Here is a 19,791-nt window from a genome sequence, read left to right on the forward strand (position 1 = left end):
TATTACTAAAATCAGACTCATAACCAACACACTTTTGTTCTTGTATTTGCTTTGCAAATTGTATACTTTGCCAATACATATAATATATTGAATATATATATAATATATTTAAATATATTGAATACAAGATTGTATTTATTTGCAAGAATAAAAATATATATAACCAACTGCTATATTCTCCCACTGGTAATTCTGGGGGGGGGTATTTCAAGCAAATATTGCATTTATTGCCATTTTCACAGCGTATTAAGTTTTGCAATCATGCTTAGGTTATAGTTTTAACAGGTGAGAAACAATGTTCCCTCAAATTTTGGGGTGCACTGATTTATATGATATAGACCACAGTAGCCTATATGTGGTGTTCAATGCAGGCCTAAATTGCATGAGACTTTTAAAAATGTTGTTACATTATGAAGGGCTTAATATTACTGAATACGTTTTTACTTGGTCTGTAACACCATGGGCCAAATAGGTGTCTGTGAATTGCATTGTGTTGTATGATGCAAGAAACCACTATACGAAATAACATGTATTATTATTACCATACAGAGAATTAGATCATGTAGGCTACCCCTCTGCCTATTGGCTTATTTGCATATTCAAGCCTGTCTCAAAATACAACACTGCCCATTTAATTAAGAAGTAAGCTTTTTACCTGACTGGCCTTTCAAAGACAGCTTGAAATGTAGCCTACACGTTTTGTCCTCTTGTAGGAAGCAGTAACTCCCCATTGCCGACCTATATTCATCTACAGACCCATCATTCAGGGCAGAGCCACACCTGTTTTGAGTCCCATATTTTTTGCAAAAATAAATAAATACACTACCTGTCAAAAGTTTTAGAACACCTACTCATTCAAGGGTTTTTCATTATTTGTACTATTTTCTACATTGAAGAATAATAGTGAATACATCAAAACTATGAAATAACACATATGGAACCATGTAGTAACCAAAAAACTGTGAAACAAATCAAAATATTTTATATTTGAGATTGTTCAAATAGCCATCCTTTTGCCTTGATGACAGCTTTGCACACTCTTGGCATTTTCTCAACCAGCTTCATGAGGGAGTCCCCTGGAATGCATTTCAATTAACAGGTGTGCCTTCTTAAAAGATCATTTGTGGAATTTCTATCCTTAATGCGTTTCAGCCAATCAGTTGTGTTGTGACAAGGTAGGGGGGTATACAGAATATAACCCTATAAACGACAGTCCATCTTTACTTTAAGACATGAAGGTCAGTCAATACGGAAGGATTTGGAGTTTCTTCAAGGGCAGTCACAAAAACCATCAAGCACTATGATGAAACTGGCTCTCATGAGGACCGCCACAGGAATGGAAGACCCAGAGTTACCTCTGCTGCAGAGGATAAGTTCATTAGTTACCAGCCTCAAAAATTGCAGGCCAAATAAATGCTTCACAGAGTTCAACTAACAGACAGATCTCAACATCTACTGTTCAGAGGAGCTTGTGTGAATCAGGCCTTCATGGTTGAATTGCTGCCAAGAAACCACTACTAAAGGACACCAATAACAAGAAGAAACTTGCTTGGGCCAAGAAACATGAGCAATGGTCATTAGACCTGTGGAAATTTGGAGATTTTTGGTTCCAACCGCCGTGTCTTTGTGAGACGAAGAGTAGGTGAACGGATGATATCCACATGTGTATTTCCCACCGTAAAGCATGGAGGAGGTGTTATGGTGTGGGGGTGATTTTCTCGTGACACTGTCAGTGATTTATTTAGAAGGCATACTCAAGGCATACTTAACCAGCATGGCTGCCACAGCATTCTGCAGCGTTACGCCATCCCATCTGGTTTGGGCTTAGTGGGACTATCATTTGTTTTCAACAGGACAATGACCCAACACACCTCCAGGCTGTGTAAGGGCTATTTTACCAAGAAGGAGAGTGATGGAGTGCTGCATCAGATGACCTGGCCTCCACAATCCCCCAACCTCAACCAAATTGAGATAGTTTGGGATGAGTCGGAGCACAGAGTGAAGGAAAAGCAACTAACAAGTGCTCAGCATATGTGGGAACTCCTTTAAGACTGTTGGAAAAACATTCCAGGCGAAGCTGGTTGAGAGAATGCCAAGACTGTGCAAAGCTGTCATCAAGGAAAAGGGTGGCTATTTGAAAAATCTCAAATATTAAATATTTTTTGATTTGTTTAACACTTTTTTGGTTACTACATGAATCTATATGTGTTATTTCGTAGTTTTGATGTCTTCACTGTTATTCTACAATGTAGAAAATACATAGAGTAGGGGTTGGTAATGTTAGGCTCCCGAGTGACGCAGCGGTCTAAGGCACTGCATCTCAGTACTAGAGGTGGTACTAGAGACCCTAGTTTGATTCCAGGCTGTATCACAACTGGCTGTGATTGGGAGTCCAATAGGGTGGTGTACAATTGGCCCAGTGTTGTCCGGGTTAGGGAGCGTTTGGCCGGGGGTAGGCTGTCATTGTAAATAAGAATTTGTTCTTAACTGACTTACCTAGTTAAATAAAGGTTAAATGAACAATAAAAATAAAGTCTACTAATTAACCTATACAAATAGGCCCTATTATATTTCAAAATTAAAATCAAATTTGCTATCCTATACTTGTAACTTGTAGGCCTCATGTGCTGCACCAGAATCACATGTTCTCTTCTGCTTAATCATAGTTTGAACGATGTGCATAATTCCAGGCCATTTAATACAGTATAATACAATACAGTACAGTAATACAGTTCACACTAAAAAAGATTAACCTACTGGAGCTAGTTTAATTTATTTACCCAAGAAAGCATATAGCTAGCTACATATATGGGTTTTTATGTTTTTATGTTGTGCGTAATGTGCAGTAGCCTACAGTATATCATATATGTATTGGATAATGGTACAATCATTTTGGCTTTTTTGGGCTTGGGATCATTAAATGTCATTAACGTAGGGCTCATAAAATATATTTAATGTATGGCTCATCAGGCTCAGGTAGCATCAGGTATCAAATCCAGACATATGCATATGCTTTATAATGCTTTTGAATGACACTTATGGTTTTGGTGGGAAATACCGGGTTACCCGGGAGAAAAGTGATTTATTTCCGGCATGGGACATTTGTAAATACCGTAAATATTCAACCCTAGCGTGGACTGTGCTAGCCTCCTCTGTTAGATCAGCTTGACCTTGGAATGAGCCTCCCTCCTCACTGGAAGATGATATGTTTTCTCTTTCTGTGGTGCATGAGGGAACATCATTATCTGACATATTTCAGTCAGCTGCGGAATGTCACCAAATATGCAACTGTAATGCCAAGGTCAAACTCCTTTATAAAATTCATCAGTTTCTTATTAGCTTATTAAATATGACCATGCACTCTGTTGTGTGAACTAAAGTTACTAAACTGCAGTGCATAGGGTCACTCAGTTGCTTTTTGTCTCTAGGCCTACAGTTCATCTGTTGTTGTGTGGTTTGTTGCTTGTGTTTGCATGAGCCATGTCCTATTTATGGGCCTACCACACAGTGTCTCTATTGATGCACAGGTACCTGATCTGAGCTCACTTCCTCCTCTCTTCTCTGCCACTTTCTGTTTAAAGGCAAACCATGGTGGTTCCCCGGAACCACAACCCCACAATGCACTTTCAACTTCAAGCAGAAATTATTTCCTGCGTTTTCATAAATTTCAGCATTTCAAGCACTCATTTGAGACAATTTCCACACTGCCACGTAGGGCTGCACGATATGGACAAATAATCTAGGCCTTATTTTTTACTAAATGTTGCAATTGCGATTTGACTTGCAATATAGATCAAAACAATTGGGTGAACTGTTGGTATCATGGAAATATAATGTCTAATTCAATAGTTAGAATATACATTATAGTGGGCACTTTGAATACAGGGTTGTTTGACATGACAACGAATGAAAATGCCAGGGAGGAGTTATTGTGACATGGTAGGAACCAAAGTGTTAGTCAGTGTTTCCCAGGGGATCCTATAATCTTTGGCTATGTTAAATGCTTCTTAATGTAGCCAACATATTCATGCTTCGCCTATTATTCTATGTCAGAAGATACTGTTGCACAAACAACATGCTGATTTAGGCCTACACCATCACTGGTATCAGGCTGTATTAGCTAGCTACGTTTGCTCTGACTCAGTACATATATTAACTAGCTAGCCAGTTAACTAGAGATTAGCAGCTAACACAATTTAGCTAAAACTTGCTAAGAAAAGACTGTTTGCAGATGTAAGAAACACAAACTAACAGAGTAATTATGGACGCTTGTGGATTTATATTAAGAAGCAAAGTGGAAGCAGCATCATTGTCATCAACATTGTTGCATGTGCTGCATTGACCATGTAGACTGAATGGAAGTGTCTCATGGTCAAGCAACAACAAATGCGCTCTTTGAGTGACGGGTCAGGACTAAGTCTGTGTGGAATGCGCCATGGATAGAGAGAGAGAGAGAGAGAGTGGAGAGGGATGACTCAAGTTGCGGTTTAAACCACAAAAATGTACGTTACACATGGCATATCACATTTAACAAACCAAGCATTAAAATACCATTATATAAAGTAAACTGGTCCATGCACTGTATACCAGTATATAGTAAAATATGGTATACCACCCACCCCTAAAGGATGTAGGCCTTTGTAGAGAGTGAGTGAGGTTTCAGAGGAACAGCTCCAGTGTTTTGTCAGGGAGAGGGGGCCTGAGACTGCTGAGTGTGAGTGAAGGTAAGGAGGGGGAGTAAAGGAGAGGGAGAAAAAGATGGTGGCTGTGGGAATCAAACACAGATGGACAGCAAGCAGGAGAAGGTGTGTGATACTGTAGACTCATAGACTTGACCAGGGATTCCCAACCATATTCCTTGGTCTATCCACAAGGGGTACTTGAGAACACTCATGAAACCACATGCTTACTGATAAAATGTACATGAGGGGGTACTTCAGGGGTACTCCGGGAAGAGCTAAATTCAGTTGGTGGTACAGTAAGCAAAAAAGGTTGGGAACCAGTGGACTAGACAGAGCCACATACAAAGGTTGCTGTTTACACAACCTCACAATGACAGGGGCTCCAGAGTGGCGCAGCGGTCTAAGGCACTGCATCTCAGTGTTAGAGGCATCACTATAGGCCCTGGATCGATTCCAGGCTGTATCACAACTGGCTGTGATTGGGAGTCCCATAGGGCGGCACACAATTGGCCCTGAGTTGTCCGGGTTAGGGTTTGGCCGGGGTAGGCCGTCATTGTAAAATAATAATTTATTCTTCACTGACTTGCCTAGTTAAATAAATGTAAAAGACCAACTTTCTGTTAATACACCTAATACTTTTTTTCTGGACAAAGCCCTTCTCTCACAGAACACTGTTTAAGCATCAGTGCTTTATAACACTAACAGACTGGGTGAAATGGATTATAGGTGGCAGCATAAACGGGGATAGAAAGGGAGAGAGGAAAAAAAGTCTGGCAAGAGTTGTCGTGTAGATAACGATGAGTTTATTGCTCTGTTCCAGGGATTATACCTGATACTCATTAGCCTTCCTCTTTTACGCTGTCACCACACATGCATTTTGTGTGTGTGTACCTGTGTGTATGTGTGTGTTTTTGTTACTGATGTGGTACTGATCTGATCTTCCTATTTGATGTATAAACTGTGTGTGTGTACATGTGTGAGGGTGAATACATACCTGCATGTGCGTACATACCTGCATGTGTTACGCATGGGCTTTTGTGTGTGTGGGAATGACATCCAGTGTGATAATCCCCCCTGGCCTCGCTCAGACTTCCTTGCCCCAAATATCATTATCATTCCTCCATGCCTCATCACGCCAGTGATGGAAAACGCACCGGTTAAAACACAATGAGGGGAAAGAGCATAACAAACTATCGGCATAGGCCTAAACCTATCAATGCTGTTGCATGTAGCTTTTGTCAGAATGTCTCATCGTTGGAGATTTAGACTAGGCTACAGTATCATGCACAATTTAGCTGTTTTTGAGTTGGTAATGCAATTAACTGTAATTTCATAAATTTGAGTCAATCTATGCTACTATGAGAAGGACTGAATATGGTAGGGAAGTTATTTAGGCTCTATTTGGTAATGTAAAAAAGTGTTGGGGTGCCTTTAAAAAAAATAATGTTTTATAGCATTTGTAAAAACACATCCAAAGATGTTGTTTATTGCTATTGAGTGAAAAGGGGGTGAAGAGCATAGCATGCACTGTGGGTCTTTTAGGATAGGTCTGGGTGGAGAGATATTGGATCTCACTGTTCTGCACACTGCCCTTATGTGACTCTGTTAAGAGTGGGAGAGAGAGAGGCTCTGTCTGGAAAACATTATTCAAATTCCACAAGGCTGGATTTCTGATGATGTTGGCAAAGAGAGAGAGGGGACTATGGGGGAGGAGGGGTTTAAATGATAGTAACTGGAAATCAGAACAGAGGTGGAGGCGGACAATGGGGAGTGCCGTCCTCAAACTGAGACCAGTGACCTTGGCCTTACCAACCCTGTCAGTAGGGTGAAAGTAAGTGCAGTGCACAAATAAGTGCACTGCTGCACAAACTCCATGTGTACTGTACATGAGGGGTTAGGGGATATAGTTATTACTAACACACAGTCACAAAACGTGTGAACAAATAGCCTGTAGCCTACAAAAACATATGGCATAGAAGGGGCAGCAGAGTAATGATATAAGAGAAATGTCTGTGCTGGTGTTATTGTAAGAGAGTGATGCATCTTGTGTTGAATGGACTGTTTTTTTTCATGGACGGGAAGAGAGCCAAAGGAGAGGGTTGGGTATGAAATGAATCTCGTTGGTGTGACAGTTCTATTGCTGTCATCTCCTACAAATCTGTCTCAGCTTGTGGGAGAAGGGAAGACGGGAGGGAGGGAATGAGGGAGGAGGGAGGGAAATAATGCCCTCAGGCCTCAGTCATGTGATTTTTGTAACTTTTTTATATAGTTTCAGAGCGATTACATGTTTTGTTAACGTCCATGGGCTGTTTGGATATTTTTCCAAACCTTTTGAAATCTTCCTTTTCTTTGCCCTCTATTCTTTGGTCTGGCTCAGACGGCATACTTTACCTCGTATGTTTTCTCTCTCTTTCTTTTTTGGAAGTTGCTCCGGTCCAAATGTGTGACGTAAGTGGAGTTACAGCCCGTGTTTCAGATCGGTGGTTTAAGAACTTGCGGACTAGTGGAGAAGAGGATGTTTTCTTGATCTGTCAATGGGACTACCGGGTTGAAGTTGAACTGCTGGTATTTAGGCTTGATGCTGTGTTTTTTGTCCTCATAGGGTTGCAGGAGGGACTGAGAGAAAAGAGAGAGAGAGCGAGAGAGAGAGGGAGGGAGAGCGGGGTGTATGTGTGTGTTTGGAAGAGAGAACCAGACTTACAGAAACAGAGACAGTATACTGTACTGTGTGCGAGAGAGAGAGAAGAAGGAGAGAGTAACTGTAATCTGAATCTATTGCACATGGACAGAGAGACTAACTAGAACACATAGGGAGTCTTCCTGACGAGGAGGGAGGACCAGTGACTCCAGAGGCACCAAGGACCAGAGAGCGAGATCACCAAACACTAAGCTAGGACAGGATGAGGTACCGAGGCAGGGTAAGATCCTTTTCCTTTCTCTACATGCTGCTCATAACATGTCATAGATGTCTGTTTGTGTGTGTGTGTGTGTTGCAGAACACACAGAGCAGATGTGTACGGAACATCCCTCTGAAGGTAATGTAAGCTCATGTTGGGTTGCCCTCACAGCGACCACAAAGAGGAAAGGGAGACACGTTCAGTCATTCATCAATCACAAATAATGTGCTCAGCATGAGTCATGGTGTACAGTACAAGTCAATTGTTTGGCCACACCTACTCATTCAAGGGTTTTTCTTTATTTGTACTATTTTCTACATTGTAAAATAATAGTGAAGACATCAAAACTATGAAATAACACATGAAATCACATAGTAACCCAAAAACAAATCAAAATATATTTTATATTTGAGAATCTTCAAAGTAGCCACCATTTGCCTTGATGACAGCTTTGCACACTCTTGGCATTCTCTCAACTAGCTTCACCAGGAATGTTTTTCCAACAGTATTGAAGGAGTTTCCACATATGCTGAGCACTTGTTGGCTGCTTTTCCTCCTCTCAATTGGGTTGAGGTCGGGTGATTGTGGAGGCCAGGTCATCTGATGCAGCACCATCACTCTCTTTCTTGGTCAAATAGCCCTTTCTCAGCCGGGAGGTGTGTTGGGTCATTGTCCTGTTGAAAAACAAATGATAGTCCCACTAAGTGCATGGCATATTGCTGCAGAATGCTGTGTTAGCCATGCTGGTTAAAACCTCTCTGGGATATGTGGAACGCTAGCGTCCCACCTGGCCAAAAGCCAGTGAAAATGCAGAGCGCCAAATTCAAATAAATTACTATAAAAATCGAACATGTAAGATACCAAATTAAAGCTACACGTGTTGTGAATCCCACAAACATGTCCGATTTCAAAAGGCTTTTCGGCGAAAGCAAACAATGCTATTATCTGAGGCTAGCACCTCCGTATACAAAGAGAGAAAGCATATTTCAACCCTGCAGGGGCGACACAAAACGCAGAAATAAAAATATAAATCATGCCTTACCTTTGACGAGCTTCTTTTGTTGGCACTCCAATATGTCCCATAAACATCACAAATTGTCATTTTGTTCGATTAATTCCATCCATATATATCCAAAATGTCCATTTATTTGGCGCGTTTGATCCAGAAAAACACCGGTTCCAACTTATGCAATATGACTACAAAATATCTCAAAACTTACCTGTAAACTTTGCCAAAACATATCAAACTACTTTTGTAATACAACTTTAGGTATTTTTTAAAGTCAATAATCAATAAAATTGAATACGGGATTATCTGTGTTCAATACAGGAAGAAAACAAACTGACGCTAGCTTTCTGGTCACGCACCTCTATCAAACAGTACACATGAAGTGACCCTCGTTTTGAACAGGGCTACTTCTTCATTACACAAAGGAAAATCCTCAACCAATTTCTAAGGACTGGTGACATCCAGTGGAAGTGGTAGGAACTGCAAGCAAGTCCCTTAGAAATCTGGATTCCCAATAAAAATTCATTGAAAAGAGAGTGACCTAAAACAAAATAATCTGAATGGTTTGTCCTCGGGGTTTCGCCTGCTACATAAGTTCTGTTATACTCACAGACATGATTCAAACAGTTTTAGAAACTTCGGAGTGTTTTCTTTCCACATCTACTAATAATATGCATATCTTGTCTTCTGGGGATGAGTAGCAGGCAGTTGAATTTGGCCATGCTTTTCATCCAAAATTCCAAATGTGTGCCAAATGTGTGCCAAGTGTGCCTTGAATTCTAAATAATTCACTGACAGTGTCACCAGGTAAGCACCGTCACATCTCCTCCTCTATGCTTCACGGTGGGAACCACACATGCGGAGATCATCCGTTCACCTACTCTTCATCTCACAAAGACATGGCGGTTGGAACAAAAACTCTCAAATTTGGACTCATCAGACCAAATGACAGATCTTTACCGGTCTAATGTACATTGCCCAGTTTCTTGGCCCAAGCAAGTCTCTTCTTCTTATTGGTGTCCTTTAGTTGTGGTTTCTTTGCAGCAATTCAACCATGAAGGCCTGATTCATGCAGTCTCCTCTGAACAGTTGATGTTGAGATGTCTGTTACTTGAATTCTATGAAGCATTTATTTGGGCTGCAATTTCTGAGTTGCAGTTAACTCTAATGAACTTATCCTCTGCAGCACAGGTAACTCTGGGTTTTCCTTTCCCGTGGTGGTCCTCATGAGAGCCAGTTTCATCATAGTGCTGGATGGTTTTTGCAACTGCAGTTGAAGAAACTTTCAAAGTTCTTGAAATTTTCCGTATTGACTGACCTTCATGTCTTAAAGTAATGATGGACTGTCCTTTTTCTCTGCTTATTTGACCTGTTCTTGCCCTAATATGGACTTGGTCTTTTACCAAATAGGGCTATCTTCTGTATACCAACCTTACCATGTCACAACACAAGTGATTGGCTCAAATGCATTTAGAACGAAAGAAATTCCACACATTAACTTTTAACATCTTTGGGATAGGGGGCATTATTTTCACCTCCGCATGAAAAGCGTGCCCAAAGTAAACTGCCTGTTTCTGAGGCCCAGAAGCTAGGATATGCATATAATTAGATAGAAAATCCTCTAAAGTTTCTAAAACAGTTAAAATTATGTCTGAGTATAACAGAACTGATATGGCAGGCGAAACCCAGAGACCAAACCATCCCAAAAACATCATCCCAAAAACACTGTTTTCAATGGCTTGAATTTTAATTATAAGCCCAAGTCCTCCCAAATTGCAGTTCCTAGGGCTTCCACTAGATGTCAACAGTCTTTAGAAAGAGTTTCAGGCTGGTTTTTAGCAAAATGACCTTTAAATTGTTTTTCTAGGTGGCTCCCATTTTGGCTTTAGTGATTCCAAGTGCGTGAAGGAAAGCGCGTTCTTTGTTGTTTATCTCCGGTAAAGACAATTATGATTTTCTGTCTTAATTTTGAATTAAGTTTATTTGCATATTAGGATACCTAAGGATTGATTATAAATGTTGTTTGAATTGTTTGGAAAAGTTTATTAGTAACATTTGGGATTCATTTTGTATGCATTTTGACGGAGGGAAACTGAGTGGATTATTGACTGATGCGCGCAAGCTAAACTGAGTTTTTTTGGATATAAAAAGGACATTATCGAACAAAAGGACCATTTCTGATGTTTATGCAACATTTTGGAGTGCCAACAGAAGAAGATCTTCAAAGGTAAGGCATGAATTATATTGTTATTTCTGAGTTTTGTGTCACGCCTGGCGGGTTGAAATATTATTGTCATGTGTTTGTTTGATGGGGTGCTGTCCTCAGATAATCGCATGGTATGCTTTCGCCATAAAGCATTTTTGAAATCTGACACATTGGCTGGATTAACAAGAAGTTAAGCTTTATTTTGACATATTGCATGTGTATTTTCAAGAATGTTAAATATTTACAATTCTGTAGTTTGAATTTGGCGCCCTGCACTTTCACTGGATGTTGGTCAGGTGGGATGGTAGGGTCCCATCTAGCCTGGAGAGGTTTTTTTTAAATTTATTTTTAATTTCACCTTTATTTAACCAGGTAGGCTAGTTGAGAACAAGTTCTCATTTGCAACTGCGACCTGGCCAAGATAAAGCAAAGCAGTGTGACACATACAACAACAGAGTTACACATGGAGTAAACAATAAACAAGCCAATAACACAATGAACAAGTCAATGACACAGTAGAAAAAAGAGTGTGTGCAAAAGGCATGAGGAGGTAGGCAATAAATTGGCCATAGGAGCGAATAATTACAATTTAGCAGATTAACACTGGAGTGATAAATGGGCAGATGATGATGTGCAAGTAGAGATACTGGTGTGCAAAAGAGCAGAAAAGTAAATAAAATAAGAACAGTATGGGGATGAGGTAGGTAGATTGGGTGGGCTATTTACAGATGGACTATGTACAGCTGCAATGATCGGTTAGCTGCTCAGATAGTTGGTGAGGGAAATAAAAGTCTCCAACTTCAGCGATTGTTGCAATTCGTTCCAGTCACTGGCAGCAGAGAACTGGAAGGAAAGGCAGCCAAATGAGGTGTTGGCTTTGCGGATGATCAGTGAGATATACCTGCTGGAACGTGTGCTACGGGTGGGTCTTGTTATCGTGACCAGTGAACTGAGATAAGGTGGAGCTTTAGCTAGCATAGACTTATAGATGACCTGGAGCCAGTGGATCTGGCGACTAATGTGTAGCGAGGGCCAGCCGACTAGAGCATACAGGTCGCAGTGGTGGGTGGTATAAGGTGATTTGGTAACAATACGGATGGCACTGTGATAGACTGCATCCAGTTTGCTGATTAGAGTATTGGAAGCTATTTTGTAGATGATGTCGAGGGTGGTGATGCTAGTCGGGAGGGCGGGTGAGGGCAGCGAACGGTTGAAAAGCATGCATTTGGTTTTACTAGCGTTTAAGCGCAGTTGGAGGCCACGGAAGGAGTGTTGTATGGCATTGAAGCTCGTTTGGAGGTTTGTTAGCACAGTGTCCAAGGAAGGGCCAGAAGTATACAGAATGGTGTCGTCTGCGTAGAGGGAGATCAGGACATCGCCCGCAGCAAGAGCAACATCATTGATATATACAGAGAAGAGAGTCGGCCCGAGAATTTAACCCTGTGGTACCCCCATAGAGACTGCCAGAGGTCCGGACAACATGCCCTCCGATTTGACACACTGAACTCTGTTTGCAAAGTAGTGGGTGAACCAGGAGAGGCAGTCATTAGAAAAACCAAGGCTATTGAGTCTGCCGATAAGAATACGGTGATTGACAGAGTCTAAAGCCTTGGCCAGGTCGATGAAGACGGCTGCACAGTACTGTCTTTTATTGATGGCGGTTATGATATCGTTTAGTACCTTGAGCGTGGCTGAGGTGCACCCGTGACCGGCTCGGAAACCGGATTGCACAGCGGAGAAGGTACGGTGGGATTCGAAATGGTCGATGATCTGTTTATTAACTTTTCGAAGACTTTAGATAGGCAGGGCAGGATGGATATAGGTCTATAACAGTTTGTGTCTAGGGTGTCACACTCTTTGAAGAGGGGGATGACCGCGGCAGCTTTCCAATCTATAGGGATCTCGGACAATATGAAATAGAGGTTGAACAGGCTGGTAATAGGGGTTGCAACAATGGCTGCGGATAGTTTTAGAAAGAGAGGGTCCAGATTGTCTAGCCCAGCTGATTTGTACTGGTTCAGGTTTTGCAGCTATTTCAGAACATCTGCTGGGGGGGGGGGGTGCTGTTGGCCAGGGTTGGACTAGCCTTTGCTTTCCTGACTTCCCTGAACAGTTGCATATCGCGGGGACTATTCGATGCTATTGCAGTCCGCCACAGGATATTTTTGTGCTGGTCGAGGGCAGTCAGGTCTGGAGGGAACCAAGGGCTATATCTGTTCTTAGTTCTGCGTTTTTTGAACGGCATGCTTATCTAAGATGGTGAGGAAATTCCTTTTAAAGAATGACCAGGCATCCTTGACTGACGGGATGAGGTCAATATCCTTCCAGGATACCCGGGGCCAGGTCGTTTGGAAAGGCCTGCTCAGAGAAGTGTTTTAGGGAGCTTTTGACAGTGATGAGGGGTGGTCGTTTGACCGCAGACCCATAGCGGATAGAGGCAATGAGGCAGTGATCGCTGAGATCCTGATTGAAAACAGAGGAGGTGTATTTGGAGGGCAAGTTGGTCAGGATAATGTCTATGAGGGTGCCCATGTTTACGGATTTAGGGTTGTACATGTTGGGTTCCTTGATGATTTGTGTGAGATTGAGGGCATCTAGCTTAGATTGTAGGACTGCCGGGGTGTTAAGCATATCCCAGTTTAGGTCACTTAACAGAACGAAATCTGAATCTAGATGGGGGGCGATCAATACACAAACTGTGTCCAGGGCACAGCTGGGAGAGGAGGGGGGTCGAAGGCAGGGGGCAACAGTGAGAGACTTATTTCTGGAGAGGTTCATTTTTCAAATTAGATGTTCAAAAAAGTATGACATTACTTTGCAGGCTGTCTCTGCAGTAGATTGCAACTCCTCCCCCTTTGGCAGTTCTATCTTGATGGAAAATGTTGCAGTTGGGTATGGAAATCTCAGAAGAGAGGGGCACCTTATAAGGAAGAGACTGAGGGGAATCAGCCCAACTGAGCTGACTTAAAGGGCCCAGAGCCAAGTCCCTGCTGCCTCTCATAGATCCACAACCCTTTTGGCTACATAGGACTACAATACCTTCAACCCTCACTACTATAGGGGTCGTTCCATGTCATTTCAGCAAGCCATGACACCCACCATCTCAGATTGTTCTGAAATTGTTTCTGTAGTAGAAACAGATAAGATAAGCATTCTGGAAACATTATTTTGTTGAAATATAATTTGATCTCTGAGAAGTTAAGCAAATTGATTGATATATATATAATATTTGGGTGCAATCAATTTATATATATAATATTAAGTAATAATAGTACCTAACATCTGATTTAGACCAAACTGTTTTCTAACAATGACTAAGACATGAGGAATCCAAAGAGATGGTCAAAAGCCAACCACAGCCCCCCCCCCCCCCCCCCCCACGCCATGGTTCCCCAACTGGCGGTTTCATTTGGCCCACCAAGTTTTCTGAGCAACATCATTTTTTTGAATTTTCATTGTTGGACATAAAATACTTTAAAAACACCAGGAAATCAGCTCCAAGTGATTTAAATTTTGGCAATCTGTTCCCAAGTATTCCCACGCATAATAGAGAGACACGTGATTGTATACAAATGCAAGCAAGGTTTGAAATTATTATGTTTTAATCAAATATTATATAATATATCTGTTGGAGCTTCTTGCGGTCAATATGCAGTCTGCAAATGATTTGTAATTATGTTCTGGCCCCCCAACCATCCACTCAACAACAAAATCGGCAGCTGAATCTACAGTGGACTCGGAAAGTCTTCAGTCCCCTTGATAATGACGAAGCAATTACAGGATTTTATAACTTTTTTGCTAATTTATAAAAAAAAAAAATGGAAATATCACATCTACATAAGTATTCAGACCCTTTACTCAGTATTTTGTTCATCACTACAATATGTTTTTCTTAGTATACCTCAATTCTTGTTTTGTCTATTTGAATGAAAACACCCCTCTCTTTCTCTGAGTACCCCTCGACCCTCCCTGACTCACAGTGATGCCCTCTGCCTCGTACTCCTCCTGCTCAGACTTGAGGGTGAGCTCAATGAACAGCTGATGCAGCTTCTCATTGCAATAGTTGATGCAGAACTGCTCAAAACTACAGGGAGATGGTTAGGGTAAAGAATATGCCACAAAACAACTGTGCTACAATGTTTTTTATTTATTGACCTCTATTTAACCAGGGGAACCCATTGATAACAGGGTCTCATTTCCAATGGTGCTCTGAGAACCACAGTTCAAGCAATGTGAGCAACAAATTTAAGCATGATCACCACAAAATTAGTTACAAAGCTTCAATTTTTTTTAAATATTACATTCAAAAGGGCAGTAGAAACAAATATACAGTGCATTCAAAAAATATTCAGACCCCTTGACTTTTTCAAAATTTTGTTACTTTACAGCCTTATTCAAAAATTGATTACATAGTTTTTCCCCTCATTTATCTACACACAATACCTCATAATGATGAAGCAAAAACTGTTTTTTAGAACATTTTAGAAAATAGCTGAAATATCACATTTACACAAGTATTCAACCCTTTACTCAGTACTTTGTTGAAGCACCTTTGGCAGCGATTACAGCATTAAGTCGTCTTGGGTATGTCGCTACAAACTTGGCACACCTGTATTTGGGGAGTTTCTCCCATTCTTCTCTACAGATCCTCTCATGCTCTGTCTGGTTTGATGGGGTGCGTCGCTACACAGCTATTTTCAGGTCTCTTTTCACATTGAACCTAATGTATTGGGCTCCCGAGTGGCGCAGCGGTCTAAGGCACTGCATCTCAGTGCTAGAGGCGTCATTACAGACCCTGGTTCGATTCCAGGCTGTATCACAATCGGCCGTGATTGGGAGTCCCATAGGACGGTGCACAATTGGCCAAGCATTGTCTGGGTTAGGGTTTGGATGGGGTAGGCTGTCATTGTAAATAATAATCTGTTCTTAACTGACTTGCCTAGTTAAATAAAGGATAAATAAAAGTATTGGGAAAAACGTCACCCCTGTGACACTCATCTTTCTCCATTGAAAAAGAGAAAAGTCAGCTACCTTTTCGCAGAAATGTCCCAGAATGAGGCTTTCAGGCTGATAATGGGGTGAACTATCTATCTAGTGGTCAGAACCTGGTAATATCAGAATGTAGGATGAGACATAAACCCAACAACTTCAATTATACATTTCTCTGAATGGGGCGGGGACATCACCAAATTAACAGAGAGTACATTACATAGGATGAAGAAACAATTTTCCGAACCACAACTCCTCCATACTACTTGTCAAACATAGAAAACTGATACTATATACTTGTTGTTGGGGTGGAATTCCCGTGGGGTGTGGGGGTGTCCGTTGGTGGCTTCTGATTTATTTTTTGGATTCCTCATGTCTAACTTATAGTCACAATCAGATGTTATAGTACATACTATATATACTGAATATTATATGAATCCTAAAAATTTTAATTACCAATTTGGGTGCAATCAATTAGATTAATTCCTTTAGAGATCAAATTATATCTGTTTCAGGTGTTTGAAAAATGCTAAATTCATAGAATTTTCCACCTCCGGACCACCTCCGTTCATCCTCATGTACTTCCCTCTAAAAGAATGGGTGCATGACGCCCCTGACCTAGAATCTTGTGCTTTTCTAATGAGTACGTACTGCACATATCTTTTCACTGAGGCCCACAGGACAACAGCAGCTATGCCTACACTACTTGAGAGTCCACTCACAACCCTTTAAAGAGGCAGAAGAAGGGTGTGAGCTAAAGCATTAGAGTTGAGAGAAACACACAAAAGACACATTCAATGGAGTTCCTTGAAGACCTGACCCTAAACCTGACCCTAAAATATTTCAGTTATATCCTTCGGAAAATCTGACTGATTTGCTAATCGCTATGTATTCATGTGTGTGTGAGAAAGAATTCCTCTGTTTTACTGGCTGCAGGAAGGCCACCTGCAGATGTGAGTAGGAGAACAATACACTGAGTTAGAGGGGTTAGAGCACAGAGTGGAAGTGTCTCCTGGCCTTCCTCTGCTCAAAGTTCTTGGCTACACTCCACTGTTGTCCTTGTGTTGTTTCAAGGATTTTCCACCATTAAGCGTTCCGAGATAACGACCAGTTAATTACCTTAACGAGCCCCTAACAACACCCCTGACAGGGCTGTGTGTTCCCAAAGCACCTGGCCCCATTGTTCCTCTCCCTTTGTGTGTGTGTGTGTGCGTGTGCGTCCGTGTGTGCTTGCATGTGTGTATATTTGTGGGTGGGTGGGGGTCCGTGCATGTGTGTGTTAGGAGGGGCTGGCTTACTCTGTTCAAAAGATACAGAGGGTGATCAAACAAACTAGAGGCTATTGGTTGTAGTAGCACTGTGCTGGAATATAGGATGTAGCCTAGCCTTGAAATTATGGTCTGTACTGCTGGATTATAGTACAGTCATAGCTGGATAATCCACAGTAGGTATATTTTTATTTGTGTGTCTGTACCCTTGGGATTTTTTTCTGATGGACATGACGGTGAACTTCTCTGGATATTAATTCCTGTCATGTTTGCCATCAGTGTACCAGTGTTTACATGTACACACACCTCTTTAACGGCATTGGTCTGGAGCTATGGCCTGTATGTACTGTATATACATCCCAATACGCTATCTCACAATCACACAATAGAGGAGCTTAGAGACACTGTTTATATTAGGGATTCTTGAAATGTCATTATTGTTTGATTTGTGTTCTGAATGTCCTGTGTGTGCTTTCCTCTGGTTGATGTGGTTGTTCTTGACAAGCCTCTTGTAGAGCTGTTTATTTGCAGTGCTGTGGTGTTGTCGGTATACACTCAATCCCAACTCGAACCTCTGCCCAACCCTCCATGCACTTGTGTAGATCTAAGAGGTTATGTAAGCGATATGGGGAAAATTACACCAAGCCTATCAGGGGGCAAGGTGAGGATTTTAACATATTGCTTATACCTGTCAAATTCTATCGTGTCTAGATGAAGTGCATATTGGTGGTGTCAATTTGGGTTATGTGTATCTGGGGAAAGAGCAGCAGGCAATGAAGCCCCTCCCTCTTCTCACCCCATCCCTCTCTATCTATCTCTCTCTTTCTAGGATTTGGGAGGTGAGGGCAGAGTTCATCTAGTTATGGAGAGTACTCTGACAGCACGTGACAGGGTGGGGGTGCAGGACTTCGTCCTGCTGGAGAACTACACCAGCGAGGCGGCCTTCATCGAAAACCTGCGCCGACGTTTTGGGGAGAACCTCATCTATGTAAAGAATCATATCATTATGGAAATATTGGTCCTATTAAAAATTATTGTCACATGCTTCGTAAACAGCAGGTGTAGACTAACCCCCCCAAAATTAAAAAAATATAGAAAAGTATAGAAATAACACGAGAAAGGAATAAATACACAACGAGTATTCAGACCCCTTGACTTTTTCCACATTTTGTTATGTTACAGCCTTATTCTAAAATGGATCAAATCGTTTTTTCCCCTCATCAATCTACACACAAATTAAAAATGGGAGCATCACATTTACATAAGTATTCAGACCCTCAGTACTTTGTTAGCCTAGAGCCTTCTTGGGTATTTAATTTTTTATTAGATTTCTTTGAACCTTTATTTAACTAGGCAAGTCAGTTAAGAACAAATTCTTATTTACAATGATGGCTTAAGAACAGTGGGTTAACTGCCTTGTTCAGGGGCAGAACTACAGATTTTTACCTTATCAGCTCGGGGATTCGATCTAGCAACCTTTCAGTTACTGGCCCAACGCTCTAACCACTAGGCTACCTGCCGGTATGACGCTACAAGCTTGGAAAACCTGTATTTGGGGAGCTTCTCCCATTCTTCTCTGCAGATCCTCTCAAGCTCAATCAGGTTGGATGGGGAGCGTTACTGCACAGCTATTTTCAGGTCTCTCCAGAGATGTTCGATGGGATTCAAGTCCAGGCTCTGGCTGGGCCACTCAAGGACATTCAGAGACGTGTCCCAAAGCTGCTCCTGCATTGTCTTGTCTGCGTCATTGGGTCGTTGGCCTGTTGGAAGGTGAACCTTCGCTCCAGTCTGAGGTCCTGAGCGCTCTGGAGCAGGTTTTCATCAAGGATCTCCCTGTAGTTTGCTCCGTTCATCTGTCCCTCCAACCTGACTAGTCTCCCAGTCTCCACTGAAAAACATTCCCAGAGCATGATGCTGCCACCACCATGCTTCACCATAGGGATGGTGCCAGGTTTCCTCCAGACGTGACGCTTGGCATTCAGGCCAAAGAGTTCAATCTTGGTTTCATCAGATCAGAGAATCTTGTTTCTCATTGTCTGAGAGTTCTTTAGGTACCTTTTGGCAAACTCCAAGCGGGCTGTCATGTGCCTTTTTTTTTACTGATGATTGGCTTCCGTCTGGCCACTCTACCATAGAGGCCTGATTACTGGAGTGCTGCAGAGATGGGAGAACCTTCCAGAAGGACAACTCTAGAGCTCTGAGGGTCCTTGGCCACTGCCCTTACCAAGGCCCTTCTCCCCCGATTGCTCAGTTTGGCCGGGGGGCCAGCTCTAGGAAGAGTCTTGGTGGTTCCATACTTCTTCCATTTAAGAATGATGGAGGTCATTATGATCTTGGGGACCTTCAATGCTGCAAACATATTTTTTTAACACAATCCTGTCTTGGAGCTCTATGGACAATTCCTTCGACCCCATGGCTTGGTTTTTGCTCTGACATGCACTGTCAACTGTGGAACCTTATACAGACAGGTGTGTGCCTTTCCAAATCATGTCCAATCAATTGAAATGACCACAGATGGACTCCAATCAAGTTGTAGCAACATCTCAAGGGTGATCAATGGAAACTGGATGCACCCTGAGCTCAATTTCGAGTAACATAGTAAAGGGTCTGAATACTTATTTAAATAAGGTATTTTTTTAAATATTTTTTTTATACATTTGCAAAAAAATAAACCGTTTTTGCTTTTTCATTATGGGTTATTGTGTGAAGCTTGATTTTTTATCAATTTTAGAATAAGACT

At 41.7% G+C, this 19,791-nt stretch overlaps 1 protein-coding gene across 3 annotated transcripts in view; it reads left to right on the plus strand.

The window, feature by feature from the left end:
* LOC109892639 (unconventional myosin-Ic-like) overlaps positions 1–19,791 on the plus strand; it is a 36,593-nt gene that overhangs the window by 403 nt on the left and 16,399 nt on the right. The window contains exons 1-2 of one of the 3 annotated variants that reach the window (XR_004210258.1): positions 6,942–7,600; positions 17,881–18,039. Coding sequence is in view for 2 of the 3 variants with exons in the window: in XM_031826549.1 (XP_031682409.1) it covers positions 7,583–7,600; positions 17,881–18,039 (177 nt within the window). In the remaining variant the exon portion in view is untranslated. Of the gene's footprint in view, positions 1–6,941; positions 7,601–17,880; positions 18,040–19,791 lie in introns of those variants that run through there. The other 2 variants (XM_031826549.1, XM_031826550.1) reach the window with 2 other exon arrangements.

The sequence above is a fragment of the Oncorhynchus kisutch genome, linkage group LG6, assembly GCF_002021735.2.
Source record: "Oncorhynchus kisutch isolate 150728-3 linkage group LG6, Okis_V2, whole genome shotgun sequence".
NCBI lineage: Eukaryota > Metazoa > Chordata > Actinopteri > Salmoniformes > Salmonidae > Oncorhynchus > Oncorhynchus kisutch.